General features: G+C 44.1%; 1 protein-coding gene and 1 long non-coding RNA gene across 4 annotated transcripts in view; one reads left to right on the top strand and one right to left on the bottom strand.

Annotated features, from left to right (window-relative positions):
* Nucleotides 1-12,636, bottom strand: part of PCMT1 (protein-L-isoaspartate (D-aspartate) O-methyltransferase) — a 50,235-nt gene extending 37,599 nt beyond the window's left edge. For 2 of the 3 annotated variants that reach the window (XR_014710805.1, XM_084622989.1), the window contains exon 1: nucleotides 12,393-12,636. Coding sequence is in view for 2 of the 3 variants with exons in the window: in XM_084622989.1 (XP_084479115.1) it covers nucleotides 12,393-12,621 (229 nt within the window). In the remaining variant the exon portion in view is untranslated. The remainder of the gene's footprint in view (nucleotides 1-12,392) is intronic. The other variant, XM_084622988.1, reaches the window with a different exon arrangement.
* Nucleotides 12,637-12,758: 122 nt separating this feature from the next.
* LOC311517644 lies at nucleotides 12,759-24,619 on the top strand. The gene is made up of 3 exons (XR_014710748.1): nucleotides 12,759-13,616; nucleotides 15,202-15,341; nucleotides 24,029-24,619. It is a non-coding gene; the product is annotated as an uncharacterized lncRNA (long non-coding RNA).
* The last annotated feature ends 314 nt before the right edge of the window (nucleotides 24,620-24,933 follow it).

Below are 24,933 nucleotides of genomic sequence, written 5' to 3'. Positions count from 1 at the left end.
GTTGGAAATATTCCTTGAGTCGGAGACTATGAAAATAGGATTCTAGGTCACCACAGAACTGTATCGTGTTCGTGGGGGTGGAGGGGCAGAAGGAGAGGTAGCCCAGCAGAAGAATCTGTCTTAAGAGTATGGTTGGATAGATTAACTGAGTGGGTTATTGCTGAGTGGGTTAAGGGAACCACTGCTGTGGCCCCTTGTGGCATGTAGTAGTTTAGATAGTTTAGTGTCCTTTTTCTTTTGTAGAGAAGCAAAGTGTGTGTTGTAAATGGCTTGTCTAGTTTTTGTAAAGTACAGCCACGAGGAAGTTTGTGTGGAAGGGTGTTGTTTTTTTTTTGAGAGTATCCAGTTTTGAGAACTCATTCTTAATCGTTCCCTATTTGCTGTAGAGGATGTTGATCAGGTGGTTCCGCAGTTTCTTTGAGAGCGTGTGGCACAAGCTGTCAGCATAGTCTGTGTGGTACGTAGATTGTAGTGGATTTTTTACCTTCAGTCCCTTTGGTATGATGTCCATCTGTTTGCATTTGGAGAGGAAGATGTCTGTCTGTATTTGTACGAGTTACACAGCCGCTATTCTGAAACCTGTCATTATGCAAGGCACTGAATTTAGCCGTATGGAGTGGAAAACTATCAACTTCATGAAAAAACTCGTACAGATACAGACTTTTTTTTTAAAATCAATTTTCCCCAAGGAGAGCAATAAAGTTTTCCAGACAAGTCTCTTCAATTTGTACTGAATCTAAGCTTTATTTCAAAAAAGTATCCTAGCTCTTACAGTTATGAAAAAAAGACTTCTAACCAGAAGTATTCGCTAATGCAGTGCTGTCTTCCTCTGTCTGTGCAGACAGCTCCCATGTGTCTGTTGTTGTTCATAACTTTTTCAAACTGCAAGATGCAGAAAATTGATCAGAATATTGTCATTTTTAATTATGTACAGAATCCTGTGAGCAGCCACAAAACTGACAAGAATCAAGTCAGTTTCACTCTACTCCTACTTAGGAAAGCTGGAAGCAGAAGCAGAAGACATTGTAATTGCTCACTGAGGAGGAACAACCAAAAGAAAGACTAGCTAGAGGGGTTTAGAAAGGTAGTAAAAATATCCTCAGAGCACCCAGAAAACCAAAGGAGAGTAATGTAGATATCCCCCAAATATGACAGCCAGGAGGCTGGCAGAGGGGCAAAGTAACAAAGACACACAGCATCCTCATAAAAGCCAAAAAAGACAGGAAGTGGAGAAAAATGCTGCTTTGTAGCTGTAAGTGGGGTGCTGGGGAGCTTCAGTTTCAGACACCTCCTAAGCAAAGCCTGATACAACAGGGAAGGAAAAGGTTTGGCATCTCTTCCAGATCCCTAAACAGTTTCTACCTACTACCCTCTCTAGCTTTCATATAGATCTGTGATTAGTAATTTTTTCCCTCCAGCAATGGGTATCAAAACTGTTGCAACCCATGCCTCAATAAAAGCAAGTGAGATACTGATGGAATTAATTAGAAAATGTAAGTACAATAGAGAGAAATGAGGAGGCGGAAGAAAGAAATGGGAGATGAAAATATGTAGTGGAGCAGGGGAAGAGAGTATGCCAAACTGATCCCCAGGCTTCCTCATATGGAGTATCCCAAGAATGAAGCCTGCTAGTCTGGGTGAAAAACTGCCTGTGCTGCCACACACCCTCAAATCCATAATTCTGAAATGTATAGTATTTAGAGTGTTATGTATTGCATTTATTATTTTTTCTTTGAAAAGTGCAATTACTAAGGCTGGTTGAATAGCAGAAAAATTTTGACTATATTCATGAATTAATCAAATATTTTATATATTATTAATTTAACTGGTATTTAGCAAATATTCACTAAATTATATTGAACCAACAAAAGAACTGGACAAATAAAACAGATTACTCAGATAAAGAAAAAAAAGTGAAGTGAAGCCAAGAAGAGGAAAGAAGATATAACAAGAGCACAAGATGCATTAGGAGCTTATTTGATTAATGTATTTAATGAATTTCACAGGTGATAAACAAGATATTAACCTTTTTTTTCTTCCTATTAGGCCATTCCAAGTAGTAAGTTAACACATTTTAAAAACGTGTAAGTAAGACGATGACATGAAATGCAGAGCACAACTTTTTCATTCCATTAAATTGGAGGAGTGTAATCTGTTTGTGGCAGCACAAACATTTTTCACTCATGTTAGCAGGCTTAGTCCCTGGGCTAAATGTCAGGTAAAGAATTGGTCTTCATTTTAAGAAAAACCAATATGTGAAAACTGTACTAGAGAAGCAATTTAACGAGCAAACAAAGCATCTGAACTGATGATCAACAGTGAGAGCAGGGAACTGAACATCTATTTAAGGTGTTTTGCCGCAATATTATCCTGTATAGACCACTTGAAAGTATTAGAATATTTGACAATAATTCAAACAGGACTTTGATAAATTTAAGACCTGTATTATGGTTTACATAACATTGTTTATTTTTTCCCCACACAAAAAGACAGTGAATTTATCCATTTGCCATCACTGGATGTATATTTTGGAGGATGTAGCTGTTTGGAGAAAAATTTTACTTTGGATTTCAATGAAAATTATGAAGAACTCCTTACTAAGGGGAAAAACATGTTCATTTTAAATTGGCCTGATGTTACTTTAACTTGTCTTTCATCAATGGCCAGCGTGGATAAAAATCAAGGATTTAAAAAAAAAAATGGATTTTTTTTATTTAAATAGGATTTTTTTGATAAAATGCTTTTTGAGGAAAAAAACCTAAAGATAGTTTTAATTAGGATACATTATAGCTCAAAAAAAAATCTCATCGTGGAATAGGGATTATAAATTCTAATTCTATAGTATGAGACAATACACTCATGTAATGTTTAAGAAAAGTTTTGTAAATGAGTTCCAATAGTTCATGGATTAGGGACCCAATCTTATGAGGTTCTAGGGGCTTCTGTGTAGATTATTTAGGTTAATCTGTCTATCTACCCAATGGGACTCAGTGCTCAGTCAAGAAGATACCATCAGAGATGCTTAGTTTTGCAGTTCTGGACAAGGAGAAGTCTGGAGATAAATGTGAGAAGGGAGGGACAGGCAGTAGAAACAAAAGTGAAACTGTTTGAGCAGCATATTCCAGAAGTCTTGACGTCTTTCTGAGTGTAGCCTTCATTGATTTGAGATCAACCATACACTTCTCTCACTAGAAGGGAAAACCTATAATGGCAGCAGGCCATAAAATAGACTCAGTTTGGGAATATTTTAATGAAGTTCCTCTGCCTGTGGGTAAGACAGGCATACGTGCAAAATGCAAACAGTGCAACAAAATTCAAGGCTTGGCTGCCTGAATGAAACATCATGAGAAGTGTTCCTTCTCAGGAAGAAACTGCATTGAAGATGATGAAAGGAACATGTCTGAACATGCAGGAGCTTCAGGTTGGTAAACTTTTTTATTTCATACTTCTTTCTGCCTGTCTTCCTTCTGGACTATTCCTGAATTCTCATGTTTGAGCAAAAAATATAGTTGTAACTCTATGGTACTATCATTTTAGATGCAGTTGTGATAAAAAATAAATAGCTGAAATAGGTAGATCTTCCTTTTACAATTTTACCTTTAAAGTAGTATTGAGTGTCAGTGAATGCAATGAGTAATACTACATGAGCAGTATGGTAATAATAATTAAATAACTGCATTGACTTGTTTTGTTTAGGAGAATCTATCCTTAAGACTATCCACCTTCAAGATCACCATCATTTTCTATAGTTTGAGTTATCTGCCAATGACAGTATTTCAGTCACATCACGTATGTCACATAGCCACAGTATATCACCTGTAGCAAAAATAAATAAATAAATACAAGATCTCCATCATCCAGAAACAACCATAGATACATTTGTGATAAGAATCGATGAAAAAATTGCCCAGTTTGTTTATGCAACAAACTCTCCTTTCCTTTCAGAACCCACACGTCATTAACATGGTTCAGTCATTAAGACCAGGATACAGTCCACCCAACAGAGCAGATGTCGCAGGAAAATTGTTGGATAAAGTGTATGAAACAGAAATAGAGCAGTGTGCAAAGGGTCTAGAGGATGACATTGTTAACCTGAGTCTTGATGGGTGGAGCAATGTCCACAATGATCCTGTTGTAAGTGCTTGTGTGACAACAAGAAGGGAATGTCTTCCCTAGAGAAACAATTGATACATCAGGAAATGCACACACAGCCAAAGATCTCAACATTGGGCTTAAGAGAAATGTTGAACACATGCTGAGTACCCTGAAGCCTATTGCTGTAACCCTGAACAAAATGCAGGGAAATAGCTGTTTTATTACTCAGGCTGTTGAAATTTGGAAGGAACTGAGTGAGATCTTAAAAAGAGAAACATGCAATGACAGAATTAAATTACAAACATTAAAAAAACAAATAGGACAAGCACTATCTCCAGCTTATTTTCTTGCAAATATTCTCAATACTTGGTACCAAGGTCAAACCTTAACTGCTGAAGAAAAGCAGTTGGCTATGACATAGACATCTAGCAATCATCCCTCCATATGCCAACTATAATAAACTTCAGAGCTAAGGGTGAACCATTCAAGAATTATATCTTTGCTGATGATGTTTTAAAGAAAGCCACACCAGTGAACTGGTGGAAGTCACTTAAGCACTTGGATTCAGAGACTGCTGAAGTGATACACTCACTTTTAACAGCAGCAGCTTCTTCTGCCGGTGTAGAAAGAATATTCTCTTCCTTTGGACTAATTCATTCCAAATTGAGAAATCGTTTGGGACCTGAAAAAAAACAGGAAAGCTTGCTTTCCTTTTCCAGATTATGAACAAACAGGAAAATGAAGGTGAAGACTGAGTTAGCTGCAGAAGCCAGTATTTTAAGTTTCTCATGTTGACCTGGCTGACAGTCTATTTAATTTTTTTTTTTTTACTTTCATTTAACTATTTTAGTTAAAAACAATTTTAACAAAAACAAACCTGATTTTAAAAAACTTGAATGTTTAACTAAATTCAAAAATTCATATGCTTCATTTGTTAAAATATTATACATTTGCTGTTGAAGAAAAAAATCCAGAATACATAACGTTGTTGTTTTAGTTAAATAAAACAATTTAAATGTCTGTCTGGTGATCTTCTCCTCTTAATAGAGCATGGCAAGAAAATCCTCCAAATATTAATTATTAACCTGTTGAATTGGAGATAGTTCACCTCTCAGTGACTTCATAAATATCTGCTTCAATTACCTTTGGTAAATGAAATAACCAATCATTCATTTTCTGATATAGCTGTAAAACTAATCTGAAAAGTTTTCAAAATAAATCGCTTAAAAATGCATAGTGTGTACCTTCTAAATATGAAACCTACATCTATCTCTGAGTTGTGAAGAATATGTATTAAGGTTATAACAACCAACAAGAATGCACTTTTAATGTAGAAATCCATTATTAAATCGAGTCTTCCTGACTAGTGATTTAAATCAAATCCACCCTGTCAATGGCTGATAGAACCATTAATTTGGTGTTTGGAATTTTCACCAAGTTTTAAGATTAACACACCAGGTTCACACTGTTTTTATATACCCATTATCACGGGTAAGTCACCTGCCATGGAGGCATTTGCAAAATTATTTCCATTTATCAGATTATATTATGGATTAAAGTGGATCTACAGACTAACACAAAAAATAAGCATTATTTCATTGACTTGATCTGACTACAAAGACAGACATTCATTTCATTCTAGTTTACTGATAGTCTGAGCTAATAATTTTTACGTGAGGGAACCAACAAAGGGAAAAAACTGGGTTTATGTTAATTTAATTTATCTACAAATATAGTCAAAGATTTTTCACAAAAAAGAAGGGAGAATTCTCTTTGGTTTTACACACTATCTCTGTCCATCCTGGCTAATAGTCATTGATGGAACTATCCTCCATGAACGTATCTAATTCTTTTTTGAACCCTGTTATAGTCTTGGCCTTCAAAACATCCTCTGGCAAAAGAATTCTACAGGTTGACCATGCATTGTGTGAAGAAATCCTTCCTTTTGTTTGTTTTAAACCTGCTGCCTATTATTTTCATTTGGTGACTCTTTGTTCTTGTGTTATGAGGAGCAAATAATACTTAATTATTTACTTTCTCCACAGCAGTCATGATTTTATAGACCTCTACCATATCCCCCCTTAGTCATCTCTTTTCCCAGCTGAAGAGTCCCAGTCTTATTAATCTTTCCTCATATGGAAGCTGTTTTATACCCCTCACCATTTTTGTGGCCCTTTTCTGTACCTTTTTCAATTCTAATATATCTTTTTTGAGATGGGGCAACCAGATCTACATGCAGTATTCAAGATGTGGGCGTACCATGGATTTATCTAGAGGCAATAAGATATTTTCTGTCTTATCTATCCCAGGGGTGGGCAAACTACAGTCTGCGGCCGCATCCAGCCCTGCAGACATTTTAATCCAGTCCTCAAGCTCCCACCAGGGACCAGGGTTGGGGGTTTGCCCTGCTCCCCGTGTGCTGTGGCTCCACGCGGCTCACGGAAGCAGTGGCATATCCCCCCTCCAGCTCCTACACATAGGGTGTGACATTGCACCCCATAATGCTTTACATAAATATGCTTATGAGTGTAAATATGACAAAAGAGATTACCATAGAAGTCAGGAAATATGTTCAGAAATCTGCCAGCAACTAAGAAGATGGAAGGTTCTTTGCTGAACAATCCCTACAATGATGAAATTGCTGCTCTCAAAAGACACTGAAATGATTTTAAGTGAGAAACAAAATCTTCAGATAAGTTATCTTTAGCTTACCTGAGAGCAGAATGACAATTATTTGTGAACAGCCTGCCTATGTTACTGGTAAAAGCATGGGCTGAAAAATCCACTCATTCAGGGAAAGCAGAAATCTCTCAAGTGTCATCAGCTACTCCAGAATCTGAGCTTTCATTTCAATTGTATATTTATTAAATTATGTTGATATCTCATAGGGTTATGAAGAAAACCTTCCAAATGTGAACCAGGAGGGAAAGTAACAAGAAGCAAGCAAGCAAAGTTATAGAGTTCAGTATTGGGCAGAACCCTGAACGCAGGGATGATGCAGCTTGATGAGAGATCAGATGGGAAGCTAGTGGTGGGGATCTGAGAATGTGTGGGGTGGGTTATGGCCTGAACAGCAAGCACGGCAGGGGCATAATGTGGCAAAGAGAAGCAAACAAGGAATATTATTTTTGCAGCAACATATTGTATTGCTTGGAGAGGACAGAAGAGGAAGAAAGTTGAAAAGGAAATTGCAATAACCTAGGTGAGACATGACTAGGGCAGGGACCAATTTTTAGCTGTGGAAATGGTGAAGAGGTGGCAAATTTTGGAAGTGTTGTATATTGTGAAGCAATATGATTTGGCAAGATCCTGGGTAGGAAAGACAGGAAGGAAATTAGGATGACCCCAACATTGTAAGCTTGAGCGATTGAGAGGATAGCGGACTTCTTAACAGACTGAGAAAAGTGGAAGAGAACTAGTTCAGAATCCTACAAGGAGCACTTCACCCAAGCAGCGATCAATGAACTATGAACTAATATGCAACTCCTCTCCCTTTTTCTAGGATCACTACACGCTTAATACACCAGCAAATGAAATGCTAGTCAGTCAATCTTAAATAACTTTAACTAACTGTCTATTTCAAAAATATTTTCCGTTTACTATAACTTTTCAGTAAATTACACTTACTGGCCTTAAGTTGTCCAGGACTGATCTCTGATCAAAGACGAAATTGCTTTCTGAAAATTTGGGGAAAGAATTTTCAGCTACTTTCAAGTGAGAAAAAACAAATTATTAAAAAAAATTCTAAATGGTTAAAAAATGCATTTCTTAAGTTGGTTCTAGTATTGGAGCTGGGATTCAAACAATGGGGAAAAAACAGCTTTCAATGATAAATGCCTTTGAATGTTCCAGCAAAAATTATTCTCATTTAGTAGAGCTGAAATCAGTTTGTTCACAACCAGTATTTCTGTTGTTTGCTTTTAAAGAAAATATGAATAACATTTTAAGCAAAAGGTACAGCAAGCTGTCCATGTATCCATGGCACCGTAATAAGTTAGCTGGATAAAAATTTACAGAAGGTTTACAGTGCATAAGGCACTGGTCTCTACGAAGTCTCGTGTTCAATTGGTGAGCATCTTTAGATGTACTGTTGAGCACTGAATATGAAAGAGGGTTCTGGGGCCCTCCCCATTTAGTCTGCACCTTCTAAAAGGTATGAAACCAGTGGTTATGTCTACAAACCAGCTGGGAAGCAGGATTTCCAGTGTGGGTAAACACATACACTAGCTCTGCTCTTGTGCCCTAAAAACAGTGCGGCTGAAGTGGCTCAGGCTAGCCACTCATGTATCATCCTGCCTGATCCCTTGTCTATATACTTGGGCAACTAGCTCAAGCCACCATGGCCACACTGCGTTTTTAGCAAAAACAACGAGGAGTCCTTGTGGCACCTTAGAGACCAACATTTATTTGGGCATAAGCTTTCGTGGGCTAGAACCCACTTCATCAGATGCATGGATTGGAAAATACAGTAGCAGGTATATATATACACGCACATAGTACATGAAAAGATGGGAGTTGCCTTACCAATTGGGGGTCAGTCTAACAAGACAATTCAATTAACAGTAGAATACCAAGGGAGGAAAAATCATTTTTGTAGTGGTACTGAGGGTGGCCCATTTCAAACAGTTAACAAGAAGGTGTGAGTAACAGCAGGGGGAAATTAGTATGGTTAAATTAGGTTTTGTAATGACTCATCCACTCCCAGTCTTTATTCAGGCCTAATTTGATGGTGTCCAGTTTGCAAATTATTTCCCGTTCTGCAGTTTCACATTGGAGTCTGATTCTGAAGTTTTTTTGTTGAAGAACTGCCACTTGTAAGTCTGTTATTGAGTGACCACAGAGGCTGAAGTGTTCTCCTACTGGTTTTTGAACGTTGTAATTCCTGATGTCACATTTGTGTGCACTTATTCTTTTGCCTGGAGAGTGTCCGGTTTGGCCAATGTACGTGGCAGAGTGGCACTGCTGGCACATGATGGCATATATCGCATTGGTGCGCTAGCTCAAGCGGAGCTTGCACATGAATGTCTACCTTCACTAGAAATCCCACCTCCAAGCTACTCTGAAGACATACCCAGTAAGACAGGCCTCAGAAAAAATTCTAGCCAGATTCAGTGTGCAAGCACATAAAGCAAAAACCCAAGGACTGATCTCCTACTATAAATGATTAATATCATTATGGGACAATGACAGTTCTATAGTTAAGGTCACAACTGAGCGAGCAAGCGCATAATTGAATAAAGTTATACTAACATGTCACGTTTTCTCATGCTAACAGCATGTTCTAACATTTAACTCTTTAAAAAATGATTTAAGAACCAGCTCAGCTACTACACACTAGCCTGATAGAAAAATATTTTTCTTTTTATTTATCCTAGCATTATATACATGCATAAACCCACAAATTAACTCAACATCAAGTTTATTGGATCATTTGTGTTTTAAAAGGTACATCATTGTATTGATTACAAAGCTATAAAAATAGAAGAATAAAGTTTAAATAAATACAATACACAGCTGAATTCCTTCACAAATATTAATTTTGAAGCAATGTCTAGAACCCTTTCTTGTGTAGCCTGCTTGCATTTTCCTTCACTGCAAATCAGAAAATACACCAAAGTTATTTCTATTAATAAAATGTGTATAATGGAATTAAACTGTATGTGACTCTGCAGATTTTTTTTAAAGTCTGTTTTATCTATGCTAGGTCAATACAATATTAAGACTTATTTTAATTGCTGTTTCCTATTTAGAATGTCTGGCCGCAATCCTGAAGTTGGCTCCACTTAGATCTCTGCACAAGCACAGAGAACAATAAAGTCAATGGCACAGGTCTCATTGCACATAATAGCTTTGAATAAATCATCAACTCTATAATTCAGATTCTCTACAAAAATACTATTTATGTGGTGTTAAATAGATATCTTAATAAAAGCACTGAAAATAGAAGTACAGCTTAAATCTCTTTACAGCATATGTACTTTTATATTACTATTATTTCAACTTCTTCAAAGTCTAAGTTTCAAAATCCAATTTATTTTTTACACTGGTTGACATTTTTGCATTTCTCTCACCTTAGACAAAGCAAGGCAATGAAGTCCATTTCACCTTTAGGTTCTCAAAGCAGTAAACCCTGCAGGAGGATATGTTTTTGAACTGTTTTTAAGGCTTGAAAAATCCATGTCTACCTTTGAAACGCTTCCCAGACAAGCGAGGAGACTATCAGCGCTTGGAGAGCCAAAACTCATTTAAAAACATTTTTAGCATTTAGAATTGCAAAGATAACCTTCCAAATGATAACCAAACCTAGTGTTAGCTTACTGCATCAGCAGAAGAGACAGCGCCAGTGCCTCTGTAACTTCTCATAGCCTTCCTAATGTAGCCAGTTTCACAGGCTTTATCCAGAGCTCAGTACTCAGTATGAAACTGAAAATAATCTCAGCACTACACTGCGCTGAATGCAGTACCGGTAAGGTATGAGTAGGTTTGGAAGGATTAGATTTTTATCAGTAAATGTCAGTGTGTGTATGGTGAAACTGACGTTTACTAATGGACAAAAAAAATATTTCCAGCAATAATCATTGAAGTTTGCAAAGAAGGAAAGGAAGAGAAATGCTGCTTAACAACTTATTAGAGTTTGATTTAAGGATATTTACTTTAGATATTTTGACACATGACATTGCAAATTTGTGTTTTAATGTTATGAAGCTTTAACTTTTGAATCTCAACTTCTATCACCATTAAATAATTATTGCCTGACAACCCCCATCATTTCCCACAACTGTGAACGTTTACCTTGATGAAATTGAAACAGTGTTTAAAAATAAATGTATCCATCAAAATTATAAATAAAAATCAAATTCTGCCAAGCCTAACTATGAGCAATGACAAAGGTAAACACTAGAGAAAGGAAAGGGGCTCTGAAATAAAGGAGCTAGGAGATATTACCAAAAACTACATTCTTCCCTCCCCATGAAACAGAGTGATTGAAAAACAACCACCCCTGCAGAAACCAGAATTGCAGAAGTAAAACAATGGAGGCAAACTACTAATGCAGTTTACAGAAAAACTGTCTTTCTTGGGGCCACCCCTCACCTCCCAATGTTTAGGGGACTCTGGGAGGGAAAAAATCCTTTCCCCTTCCAGGTGCTAGGAGAGGGCCACTACAAATGTATCAATCAAAGGCTAACATGAAAGACGATCGAACTTAAGCCTATCAGGAACTTAACTCCCTGCCTCCTCTCAATTTGGATCACACACACAAACCAGACCGCCCTCGGGCTGCAGGTCATTAAAACAGAACCCAGCTGTGGGCATCAGTCCCAACCTTGCCGCACCCAACACAGGAGCAGTGCGAGTCCTGGGAAAAGTGGGAGGGAAACTGCACCTCAGATGGGCACGGGGAGGTGGGGTGACACCAACAGCCACATAGCACTTTCCAGAGGAGCCTATAACCTGGACGGCCCAGCGGCACCAGCTGAGCCCCGCGCTCCCCGAGGAGATGGGGACTGGAATCCTACCAACGCGCTGCCCTAGATTTCACTTGTGCATCGCGGCCACAACCACTCCCCCCCCCCGCCGCCTCCGCTTCTCTCCAACCCGGCCCGTGCCCCCGGGATTTAACCAAGGGCCACTAAGAGCCACGCGCCAGAGAGCGTCCAGCGACACCGATACAAAGGGACCGTGACACGGTGAAGTAACCGCCCCCCGCAATGGCCTCAGGCCGTTCAACGCTCCCAGCCAGCCTCTCCCCCGCTGTCACTCGGACCCAACGGCTCCCCGCGCTGGCAGCGCCTCCCGCCCCCCGCCGGGGCTGGGTCCGGAGCCACAGCCCACCCCGGCTGCCAGCACGGGGCAGAGCGGAGGAGACACGAGGCGGGCAGCACCGGCAGGCAGGGTGACAGCCGCCGCCGCCGCACCGCACGCCCCCACCCCTGGCGGCTGCAGCCTAGGCCGAGCCTGGAGTGGGAGAGGAGCCGCCGCTGCATCCCCAGGAGCCGCCGCCGCCCTCAGGCTGGCTGCGCGGGAACCCACCCGCAAGGGCGGGGCGGTGCTGGTGCCCCGCAACACCCATACCCAGAGGCGGCGACGGCCCCGCGCCCTCCGCGGACAACCCACCCCCGGAGCCGGGTTCCTCCCCGGCGCTCCCCGCCCCCGGCCCGCTCAGTGACAGTTGGTCTCTCCCCAGCCGAGGACGGAATGTGACGCGCGTCTTGCCGATGGGCCGGTAACGGCCGGGAAATGGGGTTGGGGCTGTGCGCGCCGGGGCCCCTCCCTCGCCTGGCCGGCCCCGGACTCACTGCGCAGGTTGTGGATGAGCTCGGAGTGGCTGGAGCCTCCTGACTTCCAGGCCATCGCTAGACACACTCTGCGGAGGAGGTAGAGAGCCGCCTTCAGCGCCGCGACTGCGCAGAAAAGCTTGCCAAGGAACGACACAACCTCTAGCGCCGACTCAGGCACCGCCTCCTCCCCAGCCGCGCGCCCGCCGGGGGGAGGGGCCGCGCGCCCGCCGCCCCGCGCGCCCGACATTCTCAACGGCCGCCAGCTAGATCTGCGCACGCGCGTCCATAGAAAGGCAGGGAAGAGCTGGGAGGGGTCGAATATCTTCGTTTGGGTGCTGGGGGGGACCGGGGGCAGTAGAAGTCGCAACGTTCTAGCTGCGTCACTGTAGCTGTTGCCCACATATAAAATTATATCTATAGGAGGGGATATGTGGGATCTGTGTGGGGAGAGGCTACATGCAGTCGGTTGGAGCTGTCAGAGGCAGTGAGAGCCACAAGCAGCATGCCGCTGCACAGCCACACCTCGGCAAAGGCTGGAGTGTTTGGGATTTTGGGGGCGTGTGGGAGGGTTGGTTCAGGTCCGTTTTAAAGAAAAGGGCAGATGTGAAGTTTGAACCTAAAGCCAGGCTTCCCCAGAGTGCTGTGGTCCCAGTTCTCGCCTATCTCTCGTTATTAAACGTGGGGCACTTTAACAGCAAGGATGGAGTTCACAGGAGCTTTTTCTATGGCTTCCATCGTGGCAGTAGCTGAGTGACTAATATGGCGATTTCGTGCAATGTCCTTGAAAAACCTGGTTAAATTAAGTTTTAGTATCTTTGGAGTCCATTGTACTAAATACAAAAGTTATGTATGTTTGTAGGTCAGTATTGTATATACCATGCCTGGGGGGCAGATGTGAACTCTGGGAAGTGTTATGAACTTCAAAGGACTGCTGACAATGTGCCAAACAAGAATGGATTTAAGGGACATACAATGTTAAGTGGTTTTCCCGGGAATCTCTAGCAGGAGGTGAATGCAAATTCTTCACTTCCAGCCTTTTGAAGCTGCACCCTAAGGAGAGAACTATTATCTGCTGATTACCTGTTCCCTGACTGTGAGGGAAGGCCTACGCTATGGCAGGGATCCACGCTCTGAGGTAGATCCATCGGCAGTCGATTTACCGGGTCTACTAAAGACCTGCCAGATCGACAGTGGATCACTCTCCGGTCAACCACTGTACTCTACCCCGACAAGAAGAGTAAGGTGAGTCAACGGGAGATTTTCTCCCATCGACCCACCGCGGTGTAGACCCCATGGTAACTCGACCTAAGGTACGTCGACTCCAGCTACATTATTCACGTAGCTAGAGTTGCATAGTGTAGGTCAACTTATCGCAGTAGTGTAGACATAGTGTAGACATAGCATTAATGTCAGAGAACTAAGCTGTATGAAGGTGTGACCAAAGTCCTAGTAGGGAACCAGCTATGGTCACTCAATTAGGGTGAACTGCAAAGAAGGAGGCAGACAATCCCCATAAAGATGGTGGATATTCCAATACTTAGATATACCAAGCTAGAATAAAACAGCTTCTTTATTACCTTACTGGTTCCTCAGAAGTCCAAACAACACAGTTCCCTTAAAGTGATCCAGCCTCAGGCCTCCATCCGGGTACCCATGTCAAATACGAAGAAATTTTCTGTAAATCTTATTTCATTATATAACACAAAAGATTCTGTCCCACAGGATTGGACACATTACCTCCCAGGTTAATGAATGTTTCAGATCTTACCCAAATACACGCTTCAGCCAATTCTTATTACCTAAACTAAACTTTATTTAAAAACAAAAGAGAGAATAGTTAAAAGATCAATATACATACAGACATGAGTTGAATTCATTTAGATGCAGATTCATAGTAGAGATGGTGAGCTTTGTAGTTGCAAAGAGTTCTTTTAGAAATAGTTCATTGGTTATAGTCCAATGTCCAAATATCATATTCAGGGCATACTAGCATAACTTGGACCTCAGTCTTGTGACTCAAACTTCCCCTGATGAAGCCTAAGCAGATCTGAGATGACAGAATCAGGACCAAGGATCTTGTGTACAATTTCATGCCCTCTTTGACAAGTTGGGACTTCCTCCGGGAACAAAAGGCAATTAGGATGACTTTGAAGGAGGTTCATCACCCGTACTTAGCTATAGAATTAACATAAGGCAGTTTGCTTGTTCCTCCACCATTCACAGATTATTTGCTATACATTTCAAAGAGGGATGTATACAGAGAGATCCCATGTTTACAATTAATTTCAATGTGAGGATGTTCTTTTGATCTCTGAATTATCGGAATACAGCATAGACAGGGACTGTTGATTATATTGTGGACCCTACTCATACATATGTAAATACTCAAAAACACAACCATTACCTTCCCACATATCTTTTGAGGGTTATGTATTTTGCAGGATGTTTAATCCTTTCTGGCCATGCATCACAGAAGGAGAGCCCAACCCATCCATGGGAGCACAGGCACCGGCTTCCTCCTTGCCCCAGGGGGTACTCAACCCCCATTCTGCCCCAGGTCCTGCCCCACTACACACCCTCCCCCAAGCCCTCACCCCCGCCTCTTCCTGCCCAGTTCTTCCCCCTCCCCCATGTGCGCCCCATCCCCGCTTCTCCTCCTCCCACCCAGCACCTCCTGCCTGCCACAATCAGCTGTTCGGAGGCAGGCAGGAGTTGCTGGGTGGGAGGAGGAAGAGTTGATCAGCATGGCAGCTGGAGGGGGAGGGGGAAGAGCTGACTGCAGGTGGGTGCTAAGCACCAACTAATTTTTTTTTTCCATGGCCTGGAGCACCCACGGAGTCAGTGCCTATGCATGGGAATGCTAGTTCTGAGCTGAGCCTGTTACGAACATGTAACCACAGAAATATCCCTTGGTGGGGTTTGAAGGACTGACACCAGAGCCCATGTTGGAGCTAGGGGTGATATCTGGTAAGTTTATTAGCATGCATGTAGGTTATTTTATTTTTATTAATATTGTCTCTGTAATGCTTGCTGAGAAAGACCTAGGTGGGAGCTTGTAACAGCTAGCAATTACAGCTCTTTGTAGCCTTGAGAGAGAAACAAATTGCAGACACGGGCCTGTTTAGGCATTCTGGCTTGCTTAAGCTATCACAGCATAGGCAGAGAACTGGCAGCCTGGAAAAAACATCAGTCAAAAGGGAGAGAGATGCAGGTCTCTACCCAAAACAGGTTACAGCTGAGGAGCCAGAAGCCTAGAGTGGGTGCCCTTGAGGGACCATGGAGGGGGAAATACAGGTGCCACTAAATTGTGACACTGAGCACCTCCTGTTCATGTATTTCTTCACAACACCCCTAAAAAGTTGTCCCTCACAAGAACTGCGGCACAGAGATTACATGACTTGCCTAAGGTCACAGAGTGTGTCACTAGCAGAAATGCAGAAGAAACCCGGTTTCCTGAGCCTGACTTGTTTTATATACCTACTGGGTCTGATTCTTTTCCTCTGTCCAGTTTTATGCCCAAATAACTCAACTGACTTCAGTAGAGTTATTACTGACATGATTATGGAAATGCTCTTTGCAACTCCATAGTCAAGGTTAAGTTCCATTTTGCATTTAAAGCAGGATTCAACTTATTTGTGTTGTCTGAAAAATATATCCTCCCTAAATGTACAGTGCTTACTTTTAGAGTATAGAAAGAATTTAAGTAATTTTATTAATTAACCCATAAGTTTAAATGGTTATTTGAAAAACTTAACATCTTTGTACATCTGCTCTTTGTCCCAAATGATCTTTACAATGAAATAACAGACACTTTAAATGTTCCATATTGTTAAAATTAACTGAAATATTTTGCATATGCTATTTTTGAAGAAATTCAGTCAGTATGACATCAGAGGTAATTCAATCAATCACCATCTATCCTCTATAGCTAATGTGCGTGCCACAATTCTACTGGTTGTAATGAGTGAGTGGTATGAGGAAGGTTAAATACGTGACAGATTCTCTCATTGACAGATCATTTGGTCTGCCTGTCACTGCCCTTTAAAGGTTCTGTGGCTGCATGCTAGTTTGGACATCAGTACTTAAAAGGCTCCCTATGGCATTGCCGTCGCCCCCATCACACACTGAGGCAGGTGCATGGGGGATATCTTAAAGCATGTGTGCCCACCCCACTCACACACAAAATGGGCTTTAGGGAATAGGCTCTCCCTGCTCCTCCTTCACATAACACAGTCCTCTAAACAAATAATTCAATTGCAAATTGTGTCAGAATAACCAGTATCCCTTATCAGTGGAAAGTTTAGTGTTTATTTATGAAAATTTTAATATTTTTAAAACTAAGGAAATTCTCAGAATATAGCATTAAGGCTGCCTTGTGGCGATACTACAAGGGGAAAAATATGTAAAAGAAAACAAACTCATATGTCAACAGAACTCAGTTGCATCTAATCTGGGACCTCAAATACCTTCATAACCATATGATTATTGCATGATGTCAGTACAGGGCAAAGTTAAGGTTGGTTGGGTGCCTAACAGCAGTTTTTTACTTTAACATGTTTGGATTTCTTCTTATAAACTTAACTCTGAATTTCCAGAGTTTATAATGCTTGTTTCACAGGAATATTGTAATAATCCAAGATTTTTTTTTTCATTCTTATATTACTGATACATACTCCGAGCCTTAACTAGAATCATAGAATATCAGGGTTGGAAGGGACCTCAGGAGGTCATCTAGTCCAACCCCCTGCTCAAAAGTAGGACCCATACCCAATTAAATCATCCCAGCCAGGGCTTTGTCAAGCCTGACCTTAAAAACTTCTAAGGAAGGAGATTCCACCACCTCCCTAGGCAACGCATTCCAGTGTTTCACCACTTTCCTAGTGGAAAAGTTTTTCCTAATATCCAACCTAAACCTCCCCCACTGCAACTTGAGACCATTACTCCTTGTCCTGTCCTCTTCCACCACTGAGAATAGTCTAGAACCATCCTCTCTGGAACTACCTCTCAGGTAGTTGAAAGCAGCTATCAAATCCCCCCTCATTCTTCTCTTCTGCAGACTAAACAATCCCAGTTCCCTCAGCCTCTCCTCACAAGTCATGTGTTCCAGACCCCTAATCATTTTTGTTGCCCTTCGCTGGACTCTCTCCAATTTATCCACATCCTTCTTGTAGTGTGGGGCCCAAAACTGGACACAGTACTCCAGATGAGGCCTCACCAATGTCGAATAGAGGGGGACGATCACGTCCCTCGATCTGCTCGCTATGCCCCTACTTATACATCCCAAAATGCCATTGGCCTTCTTGGCAACAAGGGCACACTGCTGGCTCATATCCAGCTTCTCGTCCGCTGTCACCCCTAGGTCCTTTTCCGCAGAACTGCTGCCTAGCCATTCGGTCCCTAGTCTGTAGCTGTGCATTGGGTTCTTCCGTCCTAAGTGCAGAACCCTGTACTTATCCTTATTGAACCTCATCAGACTTCTTTTGGCCCAATCCTCCAATTTGTCTAGGTCCCTCTGTATCCTATCCCTGCCCTCCAGCGTATCTACCACTCCTCCCAGTTTAGTATCATCCGCAAATTTGCTGAGAGTGCAATCCACACCATCCTCCAGATCATTTATGAAGATATTGAACAAAACCGGCCCCAGGACCGACCCCTGGGGCACTCCACTTGACACCGGCTGCCAACTAGACATGGAGCCATTGATCACTACCCGTTGAGCCCGACAATCTAGCCAACTTTCTATCCACCTTATAGTGCATTCATCCAGCCCATACTTCCTTAACTTGCTGACAAGAATACTGTGGGAGACTGTGTCAAAAGCTTTGCTAAAGTCAAGGTACAATACATCCACTGCTTTCCCTTCATCCACAGAACCAGTAATCTCATCATAGAAGGCGATTAGATTAGTCAGGCATGACCTTCCCTTGGTGAATCCATGCTGACTGTTCCTGATCACTTTCCTCTCATGTAAGTGCTTCAGGATTGATTCTTTGAGGACCTGCTCCATGATTTTTCTGGGGACTGAAGTGAGGCTTACTGGCCTGTAGTTCCCAAGATCCTCCTTCTTCCCTTTTTTAAAGATTGGCACTACATTAGCCTTTTTCCAGTCATCCAGGACTTCCCCCGTTCGCCACGAGTTTTCAAAGATAATGGCCAATGGCTCTGCAATCACAGCCGCCAGTTCCTTTAGCACTCTCGGATGCAACTCGTCCGGCCCCATGGACTTGTGCACGTCCAGTTTTTCTAAATAGTCCCTAACCACCTCTTTCTCCACAGAGGGCTGGCCATCTATTCCCCATGTTGTGATGCCCAGTACAGCAGTCTGGGAGCTGACCTTGTTCGAGAAGACAGAGGCAAAAAAAGCATTGAGTACATTAGCTTTTTCCACATCCTCCATCACTAGGTTGCCTCCCTCATTCATTAAGGGGCCCACACTTTCCTTGGCTTTCTTCTTGTTGCCAACATACCTGAAGAAACCCTTCTTGTTACTCTTAACATCTCTCGCTAGCTGCAGCTCCAGGTGCGATTTGGCCCTCCTAATTTCATTCCTACATGCCCGAGCAATATTTTTATACTCTTCCCTGGTCATATGTCCAACCTTCCACTTCTTGTAAGCTTCTTTTTTATGCTTAAGATCTGCTAGGATTTCACCGTTAAGCCATGCTGGTCACCTGCCATACTTACTATTCTTTCGACACATCGGGATGGTTTGTCCCTGTAACCTCAACAGGGATTCCTTGAAATACAGCCAGCTCTCCTGGACTCCTTTCCCCTTCATGTTAGTCCCCCAGGGGATCCTACCCATCCGTTCCCTGAGGAAGTCGAAGTCTGCTTTCCTGAAGTCCAGGGTCCGTATTCTGCTGCTTACCTTTCTTCCCTGTGTCAGGATCCTGAACTCAACCAACTCATGGTCACTGCGTCCCAGATTCCTATCCACTTTTGCTTCCCCTACTTATTCTTCCCGGTTTGTGAGCAGCAGGTCAAGAAAAGCTCCCCCCCCTAGTTGGCTCCTCTAGCACTTGCACCAGGAAATTGTCCCCTACGCTTTCCAAAAACTTCCTGGATTGTCTATGCACCGCTGTAGTGCTCACCCAGCAGATATCAGGAAAATTAAAGTCACCCATGAGAACCAGGGCATGCGATCTAGTAGCTTCCGCACCTTAATGTACTTTTTGTCTGAGAATTTATACCGGTATGCACTGGATTAAGGTCTACACCCCTTGTTCCAAGGAGTTTACAATCATAGGCCCCGTCTACACTGGCAAGTTTCTGTACAGTAAAGCAGCTTTCTGCGCTGTTACTCCCGAGGTGTACACATTGCCAAGCCACTTAGTGCACAAAAACTGCACAGTTGTAGCGCTCTTAACAAAAAAAAAAACACCCCAATGAGAGGTGTAGAGCTTTCTGCACCGGGGCTACAGCGTTGCCATGCCAGTGTAGACACCATGGTGATTACAGCGCTGTGATTGGCCTCCGGGAGGTGTCACACAATGCCTGTTCTTGCCTCTCTGGTCATCGGTTTCAACTCTACTGCCCTGCCCTCAGGTGACCAACTGTCATCCCCACCCCGTAAATTCCTTTGCGAATTTGAAAGTCCCCTTCCTGCTTGCTAGGTGATGCACGCATCTTTCCAGGTAGCCATACCTGCTCCACGCACCAGGCAATCCCCCGCTTGGAGCAATGCCGAGCTGCTGGACCTCATCGGCATTTGGGGAGAGGAAGCTGTGCAGTCCCAGCTGCGCTCCAGCCATAGAAATTATGATACCTATGGACAGATTTCATGATGCATGATAGAAAGGGGCCATGACCAAGACACACTGCAGTGTAGGGTAAAAGTGAAGGAGCTGTGGAATGCCTACCACAAGGTGCAGGAGGCAAACTGCCGCTCCAGTGCCTCACCCACGAGCTGCTGCCTCTACAAAGAGCTGGACGCGATACTTGGTGGCGACCCCACCTCCCTGCGAACGCCCCTGTGGATACTTCATTGGCTCACACACAGGGCCGTCCCTAGCTATTCTGGGGCCCTATGGCAGGGCTCGGGGGAGCTGGCCCCAGGCCTCCGGCGGGGCCGGGGAAACCACCCTCCAGCACTCAACAACAGCACGGCTGGGGCCAGGTCCCTGCACTTCCTGCTGCCGGTGAATGCAGGCCTGGCCTTGCTGCAATCCTCAAGGGTGGAAAGAGGCGGGGCAGGGGTGGGGGCAGAGCAGTGCGGGGGCTTTGGGGTAGGGGTGGAGTGGGGGCGGGACTGGGGTGGAGCAGAGGCGGGAGAGGCAGGGCTGGGGGGGTCTGGGGAAGAGGCGGTGCAGGGGCTGGAGCAGCACGCAGTTTGGTGCCCCAAGTTTCCTGATGCCTTACACAGCTGCATACTTTGCGTATGGGTAAGGACAGCCCTGCTCACGTGCCAGTCAAGAGTGGACCAAGTCAGGAGGAGAAAATCTTGGACGAAGTGGGGCGGGGGACCCAAAGACAGAGGATGGCTTGGAGGCCAGAGATGCATGCAGTCAAGAGCTCTTTACCCTGGAAGAGCCTAGCAAGTCGGATTTTGGCGAAGTGCAAACAGGAGAGGAGATCCTTGGTAAGTGGATCTGATTTTGGGAATTGCTGAAGCAATTTGTTGCAGGCAGGAGGCTTGCACAAATCAGGCTTGTCTCCCACCAAATGCCTATTTTGAACTGCGGCACAGGCTATTGATAGACTCCCTCACTTCACTGGAATCTCCCTCAGAGATCTCCAGGAAACTCTCATGGAGATACTGGGCAATCCACTGCTGCAGAAATTGAAGGACTGGCAGAACCGCGAGAAGACTGAAAGGACTGAAAGGAGAATGTGACACACCAGAAAGAAGCCACGGAGCGGCTCTTAAACGTTATGGAGCACCAAGCAGACACGCTCCAGGCGATACTAGCTCTTCAAAGTGAGCAGCTCCGCGTCCGCCCTCCCCTGTAGCCGCTGTCATAAAACTCTTTCCCACACCCCCTACCACCAACACACTGTTATCAACCTCCTGGCTCCGCTTTCTACCCGCAGCATTCCACTCCTGCCACCTCACAGTCCAGCACTGTGGACTCCCAATACCCACTGCCCTCAACACCCATCCCTCTGCAGTTTGGCCCTGCTGAAGTACACCACCCACTGCATTGTACTCCAAAGGAGAAGGTTGGGTATGATCCCTGGACATACATAAATCTGTAGCTGTCCCAGAACCCCTCCTCCTCTTGAGACCTTCTATTCCTACATCCTCCTCCCTGCTGATGAATTTTTTCGTTTGACTCTCTGCTCCGGTTGTTGTCTTTTAATAAAAGAATTGTGTTTGTTTGAAAGCAATCTTTATTCTATTAAGTGAAAGCAAAAAGCACTGCAAGGCAACATACAATTATGTTAAGGCCCATTCTTGTATCATGTGCACCAATCACCTCCGAGCATTACAAGCACTGCAATCCTGAGCATAGCAACAAACCTTAGTGGCTTTCAGCCTCAAATTGCTGCCTCAAGGCATCCCTGCTCCTCTGATAGCCCTGGTCTCTGGCTGTTCAAACTCAGCCTCCAGGTACTGAGCCTGGTCTAGCCCTGAGTGAAGCTTTCACCTGTCCCTTCACAAATATTATGGAGTATACAGCACACGGCTATAAGCATAGGAATATTGTCATCGGCCAAGTCCAGCTTCCCATACAGGCATCGCCAGTGAGCTTTTAAATGGCCGAATGCACACTCCACAGTCATTCTGCACTGGCTCAGCCTGTTGTTGAACCGCTCCTTGCTGCTGTCAAGTTGCCCCGTGTACGGCTTCATAAGCCACGGCATTTAGGAGTAGGCGGGGTCTCCAAGGATCACAATGGGCATTTCAACTTCCCCTACGGTGATCTTCTGGTCCGTGAAGAAAGTCTCTGCTTGTAGTTTCTTGAACAGGCCAGTGTTCCGAAAGATGTGTGTGTCATGCACCTTTCCAGACCAGCCTGTGTTAATGTCCATGAAACGTCCACAGTGATCCACAAGTGCCTGGAGAACCATTGAGAAATATCCCTTGCAATTAATGTACTCAGTGGCTTGGTGGTCTGGTGCCAGAATTGGAATGTGCGTGCCATCAATCGCCCCTCCGCAGTTAGGGAAGCCTGTTTGTGCAAAGCCATCCACAATGTCACACACATTGCCCAGAGGCATGGTCTTTCGAAGCAGGATCCGATTAATGGCCCTGCACACCTCCATCAACACAAGTCCAGCGGTTGACTTTCCCGCTCTAAACGGGTTAGCGACCGATCAGTAGCAGTCTGGAGTAGCCAGCTTCCACAGTGCAATCACCACGTGCTTCTCCAATGACAGGGCAGCTCTCATTCTTGTGTCCTTGAGCCGCAGGGCTGGTACAAGCTCATCACAGTCCCATGAATGTGGCTTTCCTCATGCGAAAGTTCTGCAGCCACTGCTCGTCATCCCATCACGATGTGATCCCACCACTCAGTGCTTGTTTCCCAAGCCCAAAAGTGGCGTTCCACTGTGGTCAGCACCTCCGTGAAAGCCACAAAAAAATCGTGTGTCTTACTATGCGTGGCGAGATCAATATCGCACTCCTCTTGCCTTTGTAGTTTAAGGAATAACACCACTGCCCCTTGTGACGTGTTAGTCAGAGTGAGCAGCATACTGGTCAGCAGTTCGGGAACCATTCCTGCAGCCTAAAAGAGGCAGGGAGAGCAGTACACAAACCGTTGAAAGATGGCACCAAATGTGGGTGGAAGCACAGGGTTTGCTGGGATGCAAAGCAATGCATCATGGGGTATTGGGACTGGACCCAGGATGCCCCATTACCCCCTCCGCCTTCCCACAGTCTTAGCAGCACTAGAGAAAGAGGTACTCTGTGGGATAGCTGCCCAGAGTGCACCACTTCAAATAGCTCTGCAAGTGCCACAAGTGTGAACACACGATTGTGCAGACAGCTATCATAGTGAACACACAACAGCGATTTTCCTTCTGCACTCTCTGAGCGGCACTGTAACTGCCAGTGCTGTAACTCTGCCAGTGTGGAAGTGCCCTAAAATTCACCACACCAAAAATGTGTTGGAAACTGGGAGGGTGACAATAGTGAATAGTAGAAGGGAAATGAGGGGCTATGAGGGTGATTGCATCCATCAGCATATCAATTCATTCCATTAATTATAACATCAAAGATTTTTCATTTAGAAAACATTATAATAGAGTGTAGTATAAAGCTCCATCCATTGTCAGAGGCTTTTGTGAGTGAAGGTTATGATGTGGAATTTACTTGGTGTACCTTAGAGGAAGCTTACTGAGAGCTAAACTAGGGCAACACAAGATTTCTCCTTCTAAGCCCTGGTCTACACTAGGACTTTAGGTCGAATTTAGCAGCGTTAAATCGATTTAAACCTGCACCCGTCCACACAGTGAAGCCCTTTATTTTGACTTAAAGGGCTCTTAAAATCGATTTCCTTACTCCACCCCTGACAAGTGGATTAGCGCTTAAATCGATGTTCCCGGCTCGAATTTGGGGTACTGTGGACACAATTCGATGGTATTGGCCTCCGGGAGCTATCCCAGAGTGCTCCATTCTGACCGCTCTGGACAGCACTCTCAACTCAGATGCACTGGCCAGGTAGACAGGAAAAGAACCGCGAACTTTTGAATCTCATTTCCTGTTTGGCCAGCGTGGCAAGCTGCAGGTGACCATGCAGAGCTCATCAGCACAGGTGACCATGATGGAGTCCCAGAATCGCAAAAGAGCTCCAGCATGGACCGAACGGGAGGTACGGGATCTGATCGCTGTATGGGGAGAGGAATCCGTGCTATCAGAACTCCGTTCCAGTTTTCGAAATGCCAAAACCTTTGTGAAAATCTCCCAGGGCATGAAGGACAGAGGCCATAACAGGGACCCGAAGCAGTGCCGCGTGAAACTGAAGGAGCTGAGGCAAGCCTACCAGAAAACCAGAGAGGCGAACAGCCGCTCTGGGTCAGAGCCCCAAACATGCCGCTTCTATGATGAGCTGCATGCCATTTTAGGGGGTTCAGCCACCACTACCCCGCCGTGTTGTTCGACTCCTTCAATGGAGATGGAGGCAATACAGAAGCAGGTTTTGGGGACGAAGAAGATGAGGAGGAGGAGGAGGAGGTTGTAGATAGCTCACAGCAAGCAAGCGGAGAAACCGGTTTTCCCGACAGCCAGGAACTGTTTCTCACCCTAGACCTGGAGCCAGTACCCCCCGAACCCACCCAAGGCTGCCTCCTGGACCCAGCAGGCGGAGAAGGGACCTCTGGTGAGTGTACCTTTTAAAATGCTATACATGGTTTAAAAGCAAGCATGTGAAAGGATTACTTTGCCCTGGCATTTGCGGTTCTCCTAGATGTAGTCCTAAAGCCTTTGCAAAAGGTTTCTGGGGAGGGCAGCCTTATTTCGTCCTTCATGGTAGGACACTTTACCACTCCAGGCCAGTAACACGTACTCGGGAATCACTGTAGAACAAAGCATTGCAGTGTATGTTTGCTGGCATTCAACCAAAATCCGTTCTTTATCTCTCTGTGTTATCCTCAGGAGAGTGAGATATAATTCATGGTC

The sequence above is a fragment of the Lepidochelys olivacea genome, assembly GCF_965140295.1.
Source record: "Lepidochelys olivacea isolate rLepOli2 genome assembly, chromosome: 3".
In the NCBI taxonomy this organism is placed as follows: Eukaryota; Metazoa; Chordata; order Testudines; family Cheloniidae; genus Lepidochelys; species Lepidochelys olivacea.
The sequence above is the reverse complement of the archived record's forward strand: the minus strand, read 5'-3'. Positions and strand labels throughout refer to the sequence as shown.